At 36.3% G+C, this 18,134-nt stretch overlaps 1 protein-coding gene across 6 annotated transcripts in view; it reads left to right on the forward strand.

Moving 5' to 3' along the window:
• The window catches only part of DNM3 (dynamin 3), a 592,171-nt gene that overhangs the window by 567,515 nt on the left and 6,522 nt on the right, over window positions 1–18,134 (forward strand). For 5 of the 6 annotated variants that reach the window (XM_044000101.1, XM_044000102.1, XM_044000103.1 and 2 more), the window contains one exon: window positions 12,111–17,347. The exons of the other annotated variant lie outside the window; for it this stretch is intronic. In XM_044000101.1, coding sequence (XP_043856036.1) covers window positions 12,111–12,180 — 70 coding nt within the window. In that variant the 3' untranslated portion in view covers window positions 12,181–17,347. Of the gene's footprint in view, window positions 1–12,110; window positions 17,348–18,134 lie in introns of those variants that run through there. 6 annotated transcript variants of the gene reach the window in all.

Below are 18,134 nucleotides of genomic sequence, written 5' to 3' on the forward strand. Positions count from 1 at the left end.
TCACAGATATAGGAATGCATCCAATTGTTTACAGTGAATTTACAGATTAAACTATGGAACTATTGTAAACCGTATGAGTACTGGAGTGAAAGTGAAATAACTTTAGTTTTAACTCCAGGCTGTGATTGTATTTTTTTTAAACCCACTTGAAAAAGAAGGAAAAAACCCTGATAATTACACACCAGCAATTCTCACTTCTACAATAAGCAAGTTTGTGTTAGTAATAATATATAATAATAATAAAAAAAAACATGATCACTGAAGAGTTTAGCCATCATCTCTTTGGAGGAGAGCAATAAGATTTATGTAAAATCACTCCTAACTCACCTGCTAGCATTTTTCAGGGAAAAAAAAGTAAGAATATTGTTAAGGAAAACCTAATTGACACAATTCATGGTAACGAGGTGATGTGATGGAGAGAGTGTTGGACTTAGAGTGAAGAAGGTTTGCATTTGAATCCCACCATTGCTCCTCATTAGCTGTGTGATCTTGGTTATATCACTTAACTTTTTTAGTTTCAATTTCCTTCTCCGTAAAACAGGGGCAAAAATAATAGCTACCTAGAAGCTATTGTGAAGATCAAATGAGATAAGAGTTAGCAAGTGATTTGGAAGCCTTAAGGTCCTATTTAAATGCTACTTATTAGAGTTTCTTAAAACCTCTGACAAAGTTTCACACCATTTTTTGAGTTAATGTAGAATTGACAGGAAACTAAAAATGGAGATACAGTGATGCCTTGCTGCATTAATCACAGAATCACAACATCTCAGAGGTTAAACAGACCTCAGGAGCCTTGTAGACCAACTCATACATGAATAAAATATCAGTCCACAATGATGGTTGCGGACCTCTAGTGAGGAGAAATCCATTACATTTATGCTTATTAAATATCAATTCCTTGTGCATCCTCATGCGTTAGATTCTTTACAAAACCACTCTTTTTCTTCCTCAATGGAATTATTACTCTGGGTAGTTTATCTCATGAATATAATTCCCCCATCCATCCTGGAGTTTTTTCCCCTATTTGATTTTTGTCCCTGGAATCTCGCTTATATTTTCTCTGAAATCTATTTTCTCAAAATCTAGAGAGTTCAACAATTTTCCTATAACCCTTCATCACAAATTTGAAAATGTTTCAGTCACTTGTCCCACTAAGATTCTTGTCATTTCTACTCCATCAGCCAAATCTAGCTTGTTGATGAGAATATGATCAATCAATTAATAAACATCAGGTATTTATTAAATGCTTCCTCTGTGCCAGAACTGTTCTAGATATTAATTTTCAAACCAATTAAGAGAAAGTACTGTTTAAACATCAAACAGGAATAGAATTCATTATCCCCCAAGGAGTGTAGGCAGGCTGAAAATATAAATTGTTTTAATAAAGGTTTAAATCACTCCATAGTGACAAACCTATAATGGTCTATTCAAGCTCAGTTCATTTGTTTGAGCTACATGCCTCCACAAACCTTTTGAGGTCATGTCATCAAAAATAATCATGGTGTATGTTGGTGCCCACAGAGAGAGGAAAACTTTGTATTATAAGGATCAAAGTTCTATTGCAATTTTTAGAATCTTGTGTGCTTTATATAGAGTAGGCTTTCAGTAAATCTCTGAAAGAATGAATGAATGTTACAAAATACAAATATGCTGAAACGTGAAATACTGTACTAAAACTGTGTTTTCTTAGAGGGAAAACCCAAATTTACTTTAAGTTTATCCTAAATTAAATAGTTATTCATTAAATACTCATTGAGTACAGAGGGCAGGGACTGTTACACATGTATCTTTATATTTCCAACACAGTTACATTGCCTAGCCTCCAGTAAATACCAGAAAAGTGCCTATTAATTGAATGATTCATTCTTTCTTTCATAGCATGTACAAAATGCTATCTTAGACGCTGTGAAAGAATACAAAACAGTGTAATATATTGCCTCTATCATCAAGGAGTTTACAAATTTCATGTAAAGGAAATACTCTCACACATTGAATGTTGCATACCTTTGCACAAGTAAAAAATAGGAGATTTGACACGGAAAAAAAACAAACCATGATTGTCTAAAATCTCAAAGGTTTTAACTCTTCCTTATAAGAAAGTGACTTATTTAACAATTTGGGACTATCGGTGATTTGTTTAATTATCTTTATGATAATTAAATTTATTATTTCTGTACCTTCCCAAGTAACCATTGGTAACATAGCATAGCCTGCTTATACCCATCACACATCTCTTCCCTCTTCTTTCATCACTCCTTGATATTGTGCTGTTCCATAATTCCTAGCCTATAGAATATTGCTGTTAAAAAGGTGGGCCTTGGGGCGGCTAGGTGGTGCAGTGGATAGAGCACCGGCCCTGGATTCAGGAGTACCTGAGTTCAAATCTGGCCTCAGACACTTGACACTTACTAGCTGTGTGACCCTGGGCAAGTCACTGAACCCCCATTGCCCTGCCAAAAAAAAAAAAGGTGGGCCTTTATGTCAGGGAGCAGCCTAATAACACTGAAAGGACTACTGAATTTCCCAAATGTAATCCATGTGGGTCCAGTCTTGGTCCACTTGCAATACCGGTGCAAGAAACCAATGAACCAATACAATGGGCTAGGCATCCACCTGTGTGTCATTAAGTGAACACTATGAATTCTTTATCTACTTGGTTTTGTGTGGAATTCTAGACAGAACAATTTTGAATGACCTTAAATTGCATACAAATTAATTCATAAATCACTTAAGGACATTCCTGAGGGTCAATATTTTCCTACCATAAAGACTGAAAAGTATAAAATAGCCCTTAAATTCTCCAGAAACAATCACACTATCTTCTCAGTGTTAGATTTAACGAAGTCATGCATTTCTTTCTCATGAGTTCATTGTAAAAATTGCAAGTAATTTAAAGTTCTACAAATTGAATGACAGTTAAAATATTAAATATGTAATAAGGAGATCTTATTAGCTACAAGAAGCTTTAATATTAATTTAATAATATAATTTCCCTTTTATGAATTTCCTTGAAAAAGATTTTCCTTAGAGTGGGTTACACTAATTCTGAGATGGATTGGTACTGCATTCTTACAATCCCTAGTGGGAAATTTGTATTATTTCACTTTTGATACTAGACATACTTAATCTGTGTATATTGACTTTTTTAGAAGCAAATATTATTTGTTAATACCATATAATTTGTTGTAGTCCTCTAAATTGCTAATGAAGAAGTAACAACGAACTTGATCAAGCCTCATCCTCAACGTCTGTAAACCTAAATCCACAGCTGTAATCTTAGCCATGTTTAAGACTACTTCTTAAAATCAAAGGATTCCCACCATCTTTCTATTCTTCCTCTTATAATAATGATACTAGCAGTAGCTGACATCTAATATTATGTAATACTTTCATACTTCTTTGATACTGATAACGATCCTATAAGGTAGGTATTTTCTCATATTACAGAATCACAGAATTTTAAGAGTTTCTTAGAAGGGATCAAGGTGACCATCTAGTCTAATCCACAATCAAAAAGAAATTCCTGTTACAACAAATCCTACATATGGCCATTCGTCTTCCACCAGAAGACTTCCAATGAGGTCTCACCATTTCACTTTAGTACAAATCTGATTAATAGGAAGTTTTTCCTATATCAAGACTAAATCTGTTTTTTGTTGTTTTTGGTTTTTGAGTTTTGTTTTGTTTTCTTTTGCAAATTCTACCTTTTGTTCCTGGTTGCTCTCAGGGACCAAAGAAATCTACTCCCTTTTCCATATGACAGACTTTAAGATACTTGAAGATAAACAATTATCATTTCCCTCCCACAACCCCAACAAGTCTTTAATTCTCCAAGCTAAACATCCCCCATTCCTTCAAATGTTCTTTACATGTCATGGTTTTAAAGGCCTTCCTAATCCTGGCTGCTTTCCTCTGTACACTTTTCTGCTTATTGATTATTTTTCAGAACTGGTTCTCAGGGGGCAGCTAGGTGGTACAGTGGATAAAGCAGTGGCTTGAATTCAGGAAGACCTGAGTTCAAATCTGGCCTCAGACACTTGACACTTACAAGCTATGTGACCCTGGGCAAGTCGCTTAATCCTCATTGCCCCGCAAAAAAAAAAAAAAAAAGAGAGAGAGAGAAAGAAGAAAGAAAGAAAACTGGTTCTCAGAACTGAACCCAGTTTATGTAGTGTGAACAGGGAAGAGTAAAGTGAGACTATTATTTGCTCATTTCTGCAATCAATGTCTCTCAATACAAATCAAGGTTGCATTAGCTTTTTGTCTGCCATGTCACAATAATTATTAATATTGAGCTTGCTGCCCACTCAAGTCCCTATATTTTTTTCTAGACAAACTGGTACCTAATTTTTCCTCTCCCCCTCCCATATCTTGTACTTAAAAAGTCAGTTTTTTAAACTCAGTTTTATCCTCCATAAAAGAGGGACAACAATAGCACATACCTTGAGGTTATTATGAGGCTCAGATAGGTAACATTTACAAAGTGCTTTGCAAACCTTAAGGTCCTATATAAATACTAGCAATTATTATTTAGAATTTCTTAAAACCTCTGATCAAGTTTCACACCAGTATTTGTTTTTTCTTTTAGTTTAGTTATTTTAGAATTGACAGGAATATTTTATCATGGATTAGGAGCTGATTTCCTTATTTCTGTTGTCAGTTATCAGCATCCCATCCACCCTAAGCAGTAAATATTTTTTTAACTTCTTTCCCCAACATAATTTTTTTAAAAACCTCTTCATTGTCCTTAACGTTCATCACTAACCTCAGTTTATTCTGATCATTAGTATTCTTGACAGTTTATAAAACTGTACTACACTTTTGAATTTATTCTCTATTACCTGTTCTTCCTTCCTCTGTACATATGTATTTCTATATCTATAGAGATATAGATGTATAATTTTTTTAAAAATCTAAGTTGGAGTGTTTCCTGTGCATCTAAATAGCTCCTATTTTTCCTCAATGGAGATACTTCCTTTTGTCAGTTTCATTCTTGAAAATTTCCCCTCCTCTTTGGAGACAACTTCCCCTTTAAAATTTAGTCCACGGAAAATACTATTTAGCTTTCTTCTGATGGCTTCGCAAATCTGCTTTCCCAAAATCTAGGGTATATATAAGATTATGCCAGGCTTTAATGTTTCCCTTATTTCACCCCAGAAACCACTTCCTCCCTCTTAATTAGACTCCATATTTTACAGATATGGAAACTAAGTCTCAGATGATAAGAACTTGTTCATGGTCACCCAGTATCAGAGACAGGATCTGAACCTACATCTTCCTGACACAAAGTCTAGCATTCTGTCTATTGCAGTAAACTGTGCTTATACCCTCCTTTTTTACTTTTTCTTTTCTCTATTAAGTGAATTTAAGCAATAACAAAAGCAAAACTGATGCTACCATTTCTAGGAACTCAGGGCTATAGGACTTACCACTTTCTTTTGTCACTGCATTATTGGCATACTTACTAAGAAGAAAGGATACTTGCAGAAATTGATTTTCATTTTTTAAAAACTTATTCTTTTCCAACTGTAAGAGTATGAAGAGAGCATGGAAAGAGTATTGGATCTGTAGTCAGAAGAGCTGGATTTAAATCCCAGTTCTGTCACTGACTCACCTGTATGCCTTTGAGTAAGCAAATTCACTTCTCTGGACCTTAGTATCTTTATTTGTAAAATAAAAGGGTTGAACTGTGAATTCTAAGGTCCCCTTCTAGTTATTATTCTTTTCAGTATGTTTTAGAAGAGTTATCATCCTACTGAGACCATCTAGAATTCACTACTCATGACCTGTATAGATCCACATCGTTCTAATCCTTGCGTGATGATAACACATTGTGTGATGATAACCCACAAGCGTCTTTATTAGAGTAGGACTTTTGAATCTCCGACATTTTAGCCAAACTACTTTCCCTGAAATCCAGAGCAATTTTTCCTTCAAGAGTCCTACTATAAAGTTGACTCAATATCCATGAAAAGCTCAGAGCTACCTAAGGTTAGCCAAAGTAGGTCATTGGTCTCAAGGGGCAACTGACATTTTACTTCTTCTATTCTTACCACCATAAATCAGAAGGGGAAAATAGGCTGAAACAAAGAAACTAGCAGACACATCTGATTTACCAGAGAAGCCATTCTACTCATCCACAATTCCATCCACCCTGCAGCAGCATTTGCCTTTCTTGTGACATTTGGTAGGGTGCAAAAATAGTATACAGTGCCCAGCCCTACAGCTACAAATTGTAAGGCCATTCTGTTGGTCTCACATCTTTCAACTCTGATTTGAAAGTAGAAGCATGGCTCTCCTATAGTAACTATAAACCAACCACATACACACAGTGTTTCAATAAACTCTAAGTGATACAAGATGTTCTATTTCAATAAAAATGGCAACTTAATGAAACCCATCACAAAGCAGAGCAACTGAGGAACAGTTGTTGCAAAATTAATAACTTTGCTCTACCCAAAACAAACTATTGCATAGAAGATGTTTTTTAATTTAAAAAACCACTTTGAATAGATTAGAAGCTAAAATAATGAAATGGACATTAATGGTTGACCTGAAATGTACTTTAGTCCCCTTAGACAGCATTCTATGTCCACCTCTAGGCCTGCACACTGTAGGTTCTCCATGCCTGCATTATTTTCCCTCTTCTCTTCTGCTCCTTGGAATCCCTGGATTTATTCAAGCCTCCACTTAAATTCTGCCTTCTATGAGGCCTTTCCTGATCTTCCCTTTGCTGTCAAACACTTCCAGCCCTCCCAAGCCTTTGTATTTTGGACACGCTGTATTTACTTGTTATCAGCTCTATGAAAAGAATTCCTAGATCTACAGATCCAGTCCTAGTCCCTCTTGTAACCTACCATCCCATCTCACCCACTCCCTTTTGGACATCTTGAATGTGATGTCCTCTAGGCAGCACAACCTCCAAATGTCTCAAGCTCATTCTCCGTTACTGTGAAGTGCACTGAAATCCTCTCAGGCACTCAGCCTTGGTATCGTTCCGACCCCTGGCTCTCACTCACCCTAAATCATTTCCCCATGGTGTCCCTTTCTCTTAGCACATGCAGCACCCACTTTCATTCAAGCTATCATCACCTCTCACCTGGACTTCTGCAATAGCCACCCAACCATCCTCAAGATGCCAAGGTGGTTTTTCTCAAATTCAGGTCTGACCATGTCACTCCCGCTCAGTGAGCTCCAGGGGCTCCCTGTAGCTTCCAGACCTCCTTTCTGTGGCCTCCCAAGCTCTTCCTCCTATCTTTTCAGCCTCCTCCTTATTTTGCTCTCCTCCATGCATTGGCCATCTTTCAACCTCTGTGTGCTGGCTGTCCCCTATGCCTGGAATCTAGGCCTTCCTCTTCCTGACTTCCCTGGTATCTTTCAAGACTGAACTCAAATCCCACCGACTGAAGGCAGCCACTTATCCCCCTTCCCTCTCCAATTGCCTTCCACTTGCTGTGTACTCACCATCTTATACAAACAGTGGTTCACAGTTCCGTGACATTAGAATGTGAATTCCTTGAGGGCAGGGACTTTTTTTACTTCTCTTTGTATTCCCTAGACTATCACATTAAATATTGACACCAGACACACACAATACAGTGCCCATGCAGTGCCTGGCCCAGGGTAAGTCCTCCCAAATTCTTGTTGATTGGTTGATTGACATGTTGCCCCCTGGGAGAATGTAAAATCCTTGAGGACACGGCCTGTTTCCCTTTTTGTCCATAGGTCCTCAGCATCTTGTATAGTGTCGGCCACAGAGCAGGCCCTTGAGATGCACTTGCCAAATGGAATCTGCATTTTTTCTGGTGGTTCCCATAGGGAGTATCTTGGCACTTTTGAATTAGTAAAACTCACATTGAGTCCCAGAATCTCAGAGTCAGAAGGGATCCCAGAAACTGCTGAGTCTCACCCATATCTATCCAGGAATAGTATCCATAATGAACCTGACAAATGGTCTTGCTGGAAGATCTTTAATGAGCAAAGGATGTCACTGCTTCCAAAGGCAGCTCTTTCTTCATTGAGATACTGATCGTTGTTAGGAAGTTTTTTTATTTACATTCCCCCAATTTGGGCTCTTTATTGCTTCCTCCCATTGTTCTCAGTATTACCATGTGAGGCCAGGCAGAACAAAGTCTTAACACATCTTCCATGAGGTCGCTCCTCACAGTGCAATGGTTTTCATATCCCCATAAGTCTCCACTTCTCCAGGCTAAATATTCAGTTCCCTCCACAGGCCCTCACAAGTCATGAAGACCCTTCCCTTTCATAATGGCCCTTCTTTCAACACTCTCTACCTTGTCAATGTCATCATCAAGTTTGGCCCCCACAACTGAACAATGCTTTTCATGGGATCCCCCCAAAGCAGGGACATTGAATTATGTATCCTCTGGACCGTAGGCCTGTCTTACTGCCACCTGATATTACATTAGATTTCCTTGGCTACCACTGTTGAATGAGATCAAACTTGAAGTTCACTAACAATCCTAGATTATTTTTCAGATGAACTGCTCTCTAGTCATAGATTCCCTCTGCCATATCCTACTTAGGAACTTGATTACTTAAACCAATTATAAGACTTTGTTTATCCATATAAAATAGTTTTAGCCCAATCCTCTATCCTAGTAAAACCTCTTCACATCTTGACAGTCAGTTATTAATAAATTAGGACTCATTTTGTGCTATTTTCTAGTAAGATTTGAGATAGAAATCTACCAAAATTTTAAAGTTAGATATTTTTATCTCATTTTTCTCTGAAACAATTATCAGTCCAGGTTATTTGATTACAAAATATTTATGTTTGTAGTTTAATTTTGTTCCTATAAACTGTGAACTAGGATATAGTTCAAAGATTCAATTCAATTTCACATTTATTAAGAACCTAACTATACATGTCACTGTGCTAAGTATTAGAGTTTGTGTATCTACTGTCAATATTTAAGATATTAACCAGCTTGAGAGAAAGTATTGAAATTTCATTTGTCTTTTTGATCAAGATTCTTTCTTTCTTTCCTGAAATGCCCACTGCTTTAGGCATTGCCACTATATTATCTTATCAATTTTTTCATACCCAGTGATATTGGCTATTGAGAAGTTAAACCTCTTCCTTCTCTACAACATTAATTGAACATACCTTTCACTTTCATCCAGACCACTAGGCTTCTTATTTAGGCCCTAGTCACCTCATGCCTTAACTCATATAATCTACTAATTATTCACTTTGTAATGTTTACCCATTCATAATTCTACACACAGCACCTTTAATTATATTTATCCACTATTTCGATCATATGACTGTTATCCACTATTGTCTAGCCCTGTTTCAAATTATTTAATTTTGCAGATGAAGAAACCAAGAGAGATCAGGCAACATGTAAAATCACAAAGTTAGTGGCAAAATCTTGTAAAGGTAGATAAGAACCAGGTTTTAGAGAGGTTGGGTAGATGTAAAGCAAGAGACAAAATTAAGTCTATCTTCTGATGCGTAAAATCAGATCATACTCATAATATTTTAAAGACACATAAATATGCTTGACAATATAAAGCAGAAGTTAAAATAATTTTAAACATCTAACTGCACATAGACCATTTAAAACAAGTGAATAAAGATTAGCAGAATGACAAAGTTAAATGAAACTTAAAAGCCATCTAAGTCAAACTCCTAGATGATGAATTAGTCATCTCTACGTTATTGAGAAGTGATTATCCTTTTTCCACTTAAATACCTTCAGTGACTTGGAACTCACTATTCTGCTATTGGCAGCTTTAATTATTGGGAAGTTCTTTTTTTTGAATAAAATCGGCCTCCCCATAATGAATGCACTGTGTGGATCTTCGTTCTGCTTACTGAAGATACACAAAATAAATACAAATTCTTTCCTCAATTAGAAGTCCTTTAAATATTTGAAGAGAGGGATCACGTTCCTTTCAGTCTTCCATCCTCATTTCTTCCAGTCATTATATAATATGATTTCTAGTCCCCCAAACTGTTCTAGTCACACTCCTCTGAACATGGTCTAACTTGTTATCATCCTTCTAAAAATAAAAGTTACTCTGTTCCCCTAGACCAAAGCTTCTTAAACTGTGGGTCACAACCCCATATGGGGTCCAGTAGCTGAATGTGGAGTGTTGCGAAAAATTTGACAAGAGTAAAAGGTTATATATGCCTATTTTATATATCCATATACCTGGGGTCACATAAAAATTTCTCAAGTGAAAAGGTGACATAAGTGCAAAAAGTTTCAGAAACCTTCAGGGATTCTCAATCTGTTTCATGTCATGGATCCCTTTGGCAGTCTGGTGAACCCCTTCCATAGAACCCTCATCATTATTATGTTTCTAATGCATATTATCACAAAGGAAAGTGGTTACATTTAAATATAGTTATCAAAATATTTTTAAAATTAGTTCACAAACCCCAAGATAAGAGCCCTTGCTCCAGAGGTTTACCATGTAAGCAGATATCGATGCAAACAGAGGTAGTCAATCTTCAGGACATACATTTTTAAAAGATCCATTTTTTAAAGTATTTAATTGTCAGCAAAGAAGAGAAAGGTGTTTTAATAGTATTGAGTATACCTCGTTGTCATAGTTTTAAATGCCTGGAGGAAATCATCGATATTTCTAATTAGTTATAGTCAACTTCTCAAGAGGCCTTGTTTTCCTAGTCAAATTAACTAATTAATGTTGCTTAGTAAAAGCTTATCAGTCTCATTCAATGACCCCCAAAAAGAGAAAAAACCCTTTATTTCCAATTTAAATATTCCTTTTTGCATTTAGTTCCAGTAATTATTTATAACCATTATTGTTATTATTGTTATTCACATTTTTATGACTTTAACAGTTTAAAACTAAAGAACTTTCCTCAGTATGAGAAGGTAGTTAAATATTATCTTTTACCTTTTATAATTGATGAGACTAAGTTTCAGAAAAGTTAGTGAATTGTCAATGAGCATACAGCTAAATACAGGACTAAACCAAGACATGAATGTCTTGGGACTTTATATTTGAATCTAGGATTTCTTTTCATTATACCACATCAGCTAATGACCCTCTATCATACAACTTTAATTGGAGTCCTAATTGACATTTGACTGGTACCTGTGATTGAGGAAAATGCTACATTCACATTGAAAAGATCTAAAAATCAGACTTGGGTGGGTTAGTATCATAGCCATTCATGAGCAATGGTCCTCCCCACCCTTTGGTGATTGGGCCCCGATTTTTTCTTCTAGTCTGTGGCTGTAATGAAGGTACTTTATACTTCTTTTCTAATTGATTTTTTTTCTACCTTCCAACCTCTAGCACAATCAGGACAATCACTAGAATGCTTAGAGCTTCATTCAGGACACTATATAAAGAGGATGACAGCACTTACCATTCTTTAGCAGCACAGAAGTAGCAGGGCTTAGCACCTAGAATAATTCATTAAAACAGGAAGCCAAGAAGCTCAGTATGATGAGCCAAAAGTCGGGGCAAAGACCCTACGTATCTGTACTTTATTACAGGAGAAATTCTTTGCCCTTCACTCCAAGCCCATTTGCTTCTTATTTCAGGCAATTCTAAAAAAATTTTTAAAACTTGGTTATCTGGTTCTCCACACCAGCAACTTAAAAAGAAGTAAGAAGGTAGAGCTGACAATCAAGGAGGAAACACATAAAACCAAGATTTTTTAAAAAAAGAAGCAAAATGTAGATTCCAGAAGCATTTAGTGTAGGGACAAAGAGCCTTATGTGCCTCTGTAGTCCCTCAGGGCATAATTCATTTTAATAATGGGAACCTCAAAAAGATGTGAAATTATTTTTAGTATATTCTAGGAAGGAAGTGCAATACACCTGAGAGAGACAATCATAAAAAATGCTAAAAGCGTGCCAGTTGTGGTGCTTAAAAGCTTCAAGTTTCATTTCTATTCAGAAGATGCCTGCATGTGAATGATCTCATTCCTTTAAGGTGCTAGATTAATGAGATGCTGCTCTGTCTTACTTGTAGTGATCTGAAACTGCTCCTGCTCAGCATTGACGAGACTATGCATGCTGATGTTTTCACTTTTTTGCTGTCCCAGGAAGGTTATGATTTCTACTTGTGTCTTTATCTTTGTTTTTCTCTCTTTTTAGCCGGAGACCACCTCCATCGCCAACTCGTCCCACTATAATCCGTCCATTAGAATCCTCCCTCTTAGACTAAGTGAAGTTTCTGGCATGTCAACTAATTGCTAACGAATTATACGAAACCAACTAATTTGATAACTGTTGCGATAAATCATGAGTAGTCGCATGTATGGACATCTGTAGGCAAGTAACCGGTTTTACTAATATACTCATCACTCATTCTGCATTGCCTGAGGCATTTCCAATCTTTGGGGAAAGTCCATAGTGCTTCAACCCATGAAAATGACTGGCCTTATAGAATCTTTCCATGGGCCATTGACCAGGGCAGGTTTGGGGTGCAGTCCTATACAAAGAAACAAGATCTTTGAGAACACATATTTTGCCTGCATATGACTGAACTTGGCCTTTCCAAATTTAAGGACAGTTTGCTTTAATGATGTTATTCATTAAGGAGCATTCCTGTGTAATAAGGAATAGTAACGTTATGCAACACATCCTTCTTTCCATAAATTCTAATTAGGGTGAGAGGGATTAATTTTGTTGTCTGTTATTCAAGCTGCTGCCTGCCCCATAATCACACACTCAGATTCCCTCCCCCTCTCCTGCCTTTCACAGTCCTGCTGGGAAATGGTTCCATTATGATTTCTTAGGAGTCAAAGCTTTCAAAATGTATAAGGTGCTTTGCTAAAGAAAACTCAGTGCTTTGCATAGTTTAAAGACCTTTTCCTTCTACTGACTTGTTTTGCTTTGTGTACAACTGGGAATCAAAGCTTGTTCTTCACTTGTCAATCAGTGGACATAGCAGCTTGATTTTAGGATTTAAAAGTGAAGCAAAACACTCCATCTGTTATAGTGTCTGAGAAAGTCTTTCTTCTTTCGCATAAGTAGGAATAGTCACCTTAGAGTCCGTAACGGTGATGGTTGCCATTGTTTGGAGTAAGGCAAGAGATGAGACTAGTATCAAATATGAGTCTGAATCTCTGAGATCAAGTCATTTCACCACTGTGAAAGGAGTGAGCTGACCAACTGCATACTCTGAAGACAGTTTTGTAACAAATTCACTCACACTGACTCCATTTTATCATTATCTTGGATGTTTTGGTGTGGGCGAATATTCTTTGCTAATTTTTGATTTCCTTACTTAAGAATTCGGATTTGTTTTTTTTTCCATTTTTCCCCACTGGAATGTTATTTTTGTTGTTCATTCAAATCATTCTTAACAAAGTTGGGATTTTATTATGAGTAGCCACCTGTTAAAGGATGGGTCCTACAACTGAGAGCCTGTCAACCTAAGTGTGCCATGGTGTAAAGGTGAAACTCACACTTTTAAAATCACCTAGCTCCCAGATCCAATTTAAGGTCACTCAGTACCCTGAGATTTCAACAGAAAGAATCAGGACGTTCAGATAGAATATAAGATAGTCTTCAAGAACTGGGGGCTGAAAATTACCTTTTTATTCCTTTCTAAGGTACTTTCCAAAATTTTTCAAGGGCAGCTGAGCCAGTCAGTTAATTGTTCAGTCCTCAGTGCTGAGTTTTATACTGCTGAGGCCCAAAAGAAATGGCATGAAGGAAACCTCCATGGGCTAAAGTGAATTTCATCAGCTAACTATTCCTAGACAGCAGACCAAATATTCATATAATAGTTATGTCACATGCTATTTCATATTGTACATAAGTAAATTAGATTTTGCCAACTGAAAAGCTTTACTTTGAAGGCAGTTTGCATGATTTGTATGTTAGCTTAACTTTAATTTCCTGTAGTTTATACCCAAAGCAGACACCTGTAGAGTATGAGGCAAGGAAAATCAAATTAACATGTAAATTAATATTTAAAAAAGATTTACCAAATTCAATGGTTGAATGAGGTGTTGACTTTATTAAAATTCATAAGTGCTCAACAGTAATTTGGATAATATAATACTATATGTAGCAACCAGCAAATGAAGTCACCTTAGGTTAACAAAGATATGTTAACATTAAAGTTTCCAGATATTTGGACTTGATTTATAGGTCACCATAGGAACCACCACATTCTTTAGCTTTTCTAATTCTCCCATTTCTTGTTTTCTCATCATTAAAAAAAAAAGCCTGCCTTTGCAAATGGAACAGATGTTTAATGTCCATGTTCTCTCTTTAAAATGTTTTAGGTAAGTGGAAAATATTAAATAACCTGTCAGAGTTAGGGGATACAAGACCTTTTCATATGAATCCCCATTTTAGGATTTCGTTTTGTCTTCACTTTCATTATCTTAAACAGGCAAAGAGGCAACCAGCTGCCTAATACTCTTCCCACTTCAGGGGTTTGGCTTTATGCAAAGTGTGGTTTTACATTTTGCTGTATTTAAAAAAAAAAAATTTTCCTTCAAGTTAAAGGAAAATATTGTGGATAACCACTGGTGCATTTTTAAATTGTCTCAAACCATGTCAAAGAAAATTGCATATTTTTTCAAGTTTCTTTCCACTGATCTTATGCAGTCATAAACAATACATTTGTCATCTTTGGTTTTCACGCCCAGATTATACCCCTGCAGTTAAACTTTTGGCTACAACTGTCCCCTTTCGGGGGTAACTGTTTTTTTGTGTTTTCCCCACTTCTAAAATGTTTCTAATAGAAGCTAGCCACCCTGAGGACTTGGAGAGTCACGTGTACTATACGAATTGTTTTTTAGCATTGTTCCCATTTCCCAAAGAGCTCATGTTTTGCAAAAGGGAGAAGCTGATGTAAGGGAAATCTGAACTTCTGAAGAATTTTTACTCTGGGGCACACCCTGCACATATGGCCCTAAGAAAGGAATATACCTGAATGCAGGCGTGTTCCAAATGTTGACCATGCTGGCTTAGCCTCCCATGGAACTTCCTTTTAAGCTAGCTGCTCAGAGTCTATTTGTAACTCCTACAATTATAGCTGTAACATATCTGGCACAGGAGAGCAAATACTAAATGCATACATGTAGACATGATGGCCAGAGATAGTTTTATTTCCACAAACAAGAAAAATACTGCATGCATACTGACCTGTTGTGATAACAGCTGAGTTAGATGTGCACATATTGTTGAAACAGAATTTAATTCACTTTCAACAGGTATATCTCATTTCCAAAAACAGCTAGTTAACATTTAACGCTTTGAGCTGGGCTTCTTTAGCTAGATGGGCAGCAGGATCTGCTTATTAGCCAGTTTCCTATTTGTTGGGATGGAAACAAAGTCTAACACTAAACCTTAGAATGAAATTGTTTCCTGAGCTATTTAAGTATAATAAGCCTTCTAAACTTAAAGAATAAGAATAGTCAAGTAGATTTAATTTTCTTAGCCTTCTGTGTATATTGTAGCCATAACTCTCAAATATGAAAAGGGACCTAATACCAGTATGTTATAAATGTTGATGTCTGATGTGTGCAAACCCATTTTCTATGCATGTGTCACTCTGTATACAGTAAATACTGAATCATGTTTATGTAAGTATATGTGTTTTGTGGAAATTCATAAAGCACTTGATAAAACCCTTCAAGCATGGATTTATAGATGTATAGTGTGCATATATGTGTGTATATATGTACATGTATGTATGTACATATCTATATGTCCAGTATGGGTGTTCATAAGTATATTGCAAAAAAAAACGCAACAAAAAAACAAAAAAAAAAAAAACGACTTGTGTTAATGTAAAAGGTAGCCATGAAGAATCTATGGAAATCTATGGCAATTATCTAATGACACCATCTCTCACGGAACACAGGAATCTTTTTATCCAAATTGTATTTGTTTGAGAGGGGCCACACAAATTCTGAGAATGACTGCTGCATTTTGTGCCCAAGTAAGTTAACATAACACTCACAGACATTTAATTTAGATTCAGAGTTATGCTGTCTAAAAATGGACATCCTTTATTCAAACAGATGGACATGATGCTTAAGGTCTGGAAACTCACATTTTAAGGTCCCTGGTCAGGAATCCAGTTGCTCTCTGAGTTTTCTCTCTACCATGTTTCCAAGAATAAAATGGAGAGAGGTGACAGCATAAAGAAAATTGAGGCTTTTCAGAATAAATCTGATGGAAACCTCAAGAAAAAAATCCTTTTCAAAACTATTATTCACACTGTTATTAGATTTGGCACTTGGTATAATTGTTTAAAAATCATCCAGGAATTTCCTCAGTGTTGTGCAGTGTCCAGGCACCACATTTTCAAAATCATGGAACTCAGTGGAAGAAAATAATTTGAGACTCTCCCATGAAGTAAGAGCAGGGGAGATGCATGCCTGCTATGAATACTTTAAATGGGAATGATCCTAGAGAAAAGATCACTAGCTCACCAGATCATCCAACCACACAGTGTCCAGCCTTTTACCCCTTTCCAAATAAACCTTTCTTGTCATACATGTCTACTGAATCCATTTTGTCACCCTGGCTAGTTGATTTGTTGTAAGTTATGTGGTGCTCTATAAGGAAACCTTTAACACTATTTTTGTGTATATCTGGTATTGTGTAATTATATATTTGTATATATATGTGTGTGTGTGTGTGTGTGTTTGTGTCAGAGAGAGAGAGAGAGAGAGAGAGAGAGAGAGAGAGAGAGAGAGAGAGAGAGAGATGGAAGAAGTGAAGTGAAAGATTCTGTTGTTTTATGACCTGTTCATACTGGTGTATTGGTGAGACTTCTCACCTCTCTGGTCTGATGTTCCGATTAAGGCTCAACTGTTTGATTATTATTGTTATTATTATTATTGATTTGTTATTGGTTTAAAACTTTATCTTAGGAATACTTACATCTTGTTCTCTGTGTAATAGAATAGTCTCTTGTCATAAATGAATATTACTCTGCCTGTCTTCCCTCTTGCTTTGTCTGCAGGCGATCTGATAAGAATGGCTCCTCCCAAACAGAAACTCTACCACTGTTACTTGATTTTTACCAGCCTTTGTTTTATTTGTACTGTCTGTGTTTCTTTTCTCTCTCCTTTTCAGAATCACCCAAACATTTTTATAAAGAAAAAGTGTTCAGATATTAGCAAAATTTGGTTCTCTCTGTTGATTCTCTAATTACTAATCTGAGCCAGAATAGGTCCCACTGACCTGCCAGGACTGTCAGTGATTTCCTAGCATTGATACCCGAACCTGGAAATGGACGGGTCATTTGCCCCAAGTTTCTAAAGACTGTTGTGTCATTCTGGAAGGTCATATGCACCTCTTGTGAAAATTGTGAAGTTGTATTTCTGAACCTGAAATAAATTACAACATTTGAAGGACTACTTCTCTTCTTCATTCTCTTCTTCATGACATTTGAATTATGTCTTTGTATTTCAGTGAAAGCCAAATGTTCCTAGCATGGTATTTTTTTTTTCTTTTTTGTTCAAAGAACCCAGGCTCTGGCCAAATTGGCCAAAAATAGCCAAAGTGGTGAATGCCAGAATGTTATATATCATAATCATAGATTTTGGCTTTAAGGCTCTCTAAAGGAGCGTAAAAGATGAATCAAAGCAGAGAAACCGAGAGAGATTGCCCCATTACTTTAGGAGTCTTATTGTTGGGCTGTGGTGAATATACATATATGTGTATATCTATTTTATATATATATATATATATATGCATGTACAGGTGTGTACATATATACTGGTGTGTACATATATACTGGTGTATACATATATATGTGTATACACATACAGCTGGAGAGGCTAATGCAATACCTACCAAGAGACATTGGAACATTTTATCCCTGTCTGTCTTGGAACCAAAAAAGGCTCACAAGAAACAATATAAGTAGAATGAGAAAGTATGTCTTCCAAGTGGACAAAGGATGTATTTCACATAGAAAATCATGGAGCCTCTCACCTAGGAGATGATATAAATATATATATAAATTTATGTGTGTAGCTTCGCCATCTGCTCTCCATGTCATAAAGTACTTTTTTCTGTTGTGTGCCCACAACATACAAGGAGTAAATGAGAGTGAAATGATCACATCCCACCTCTAAGCATTCTTCAAGGTCTAATGGAAGGATTCCACACAGGTCTTTATATCATGATCATAGGATT

The sequence above is a fragment of the Dromiciops gliroides genome, chromosome 4, assembly GCF_019393635.1.
Source record: "Dromiciops gliroides isolate mDroGli1 chromosome 4, mDroGli1.pri, whole genome shotgun sequence".
NCBI classification, from domain to species: Eukaryota; Metazoa; Chordata; class Mammalia; order Microbiotheria; family Microbiotheriidae; genus Dromiciops; species Dromiciops gliroides.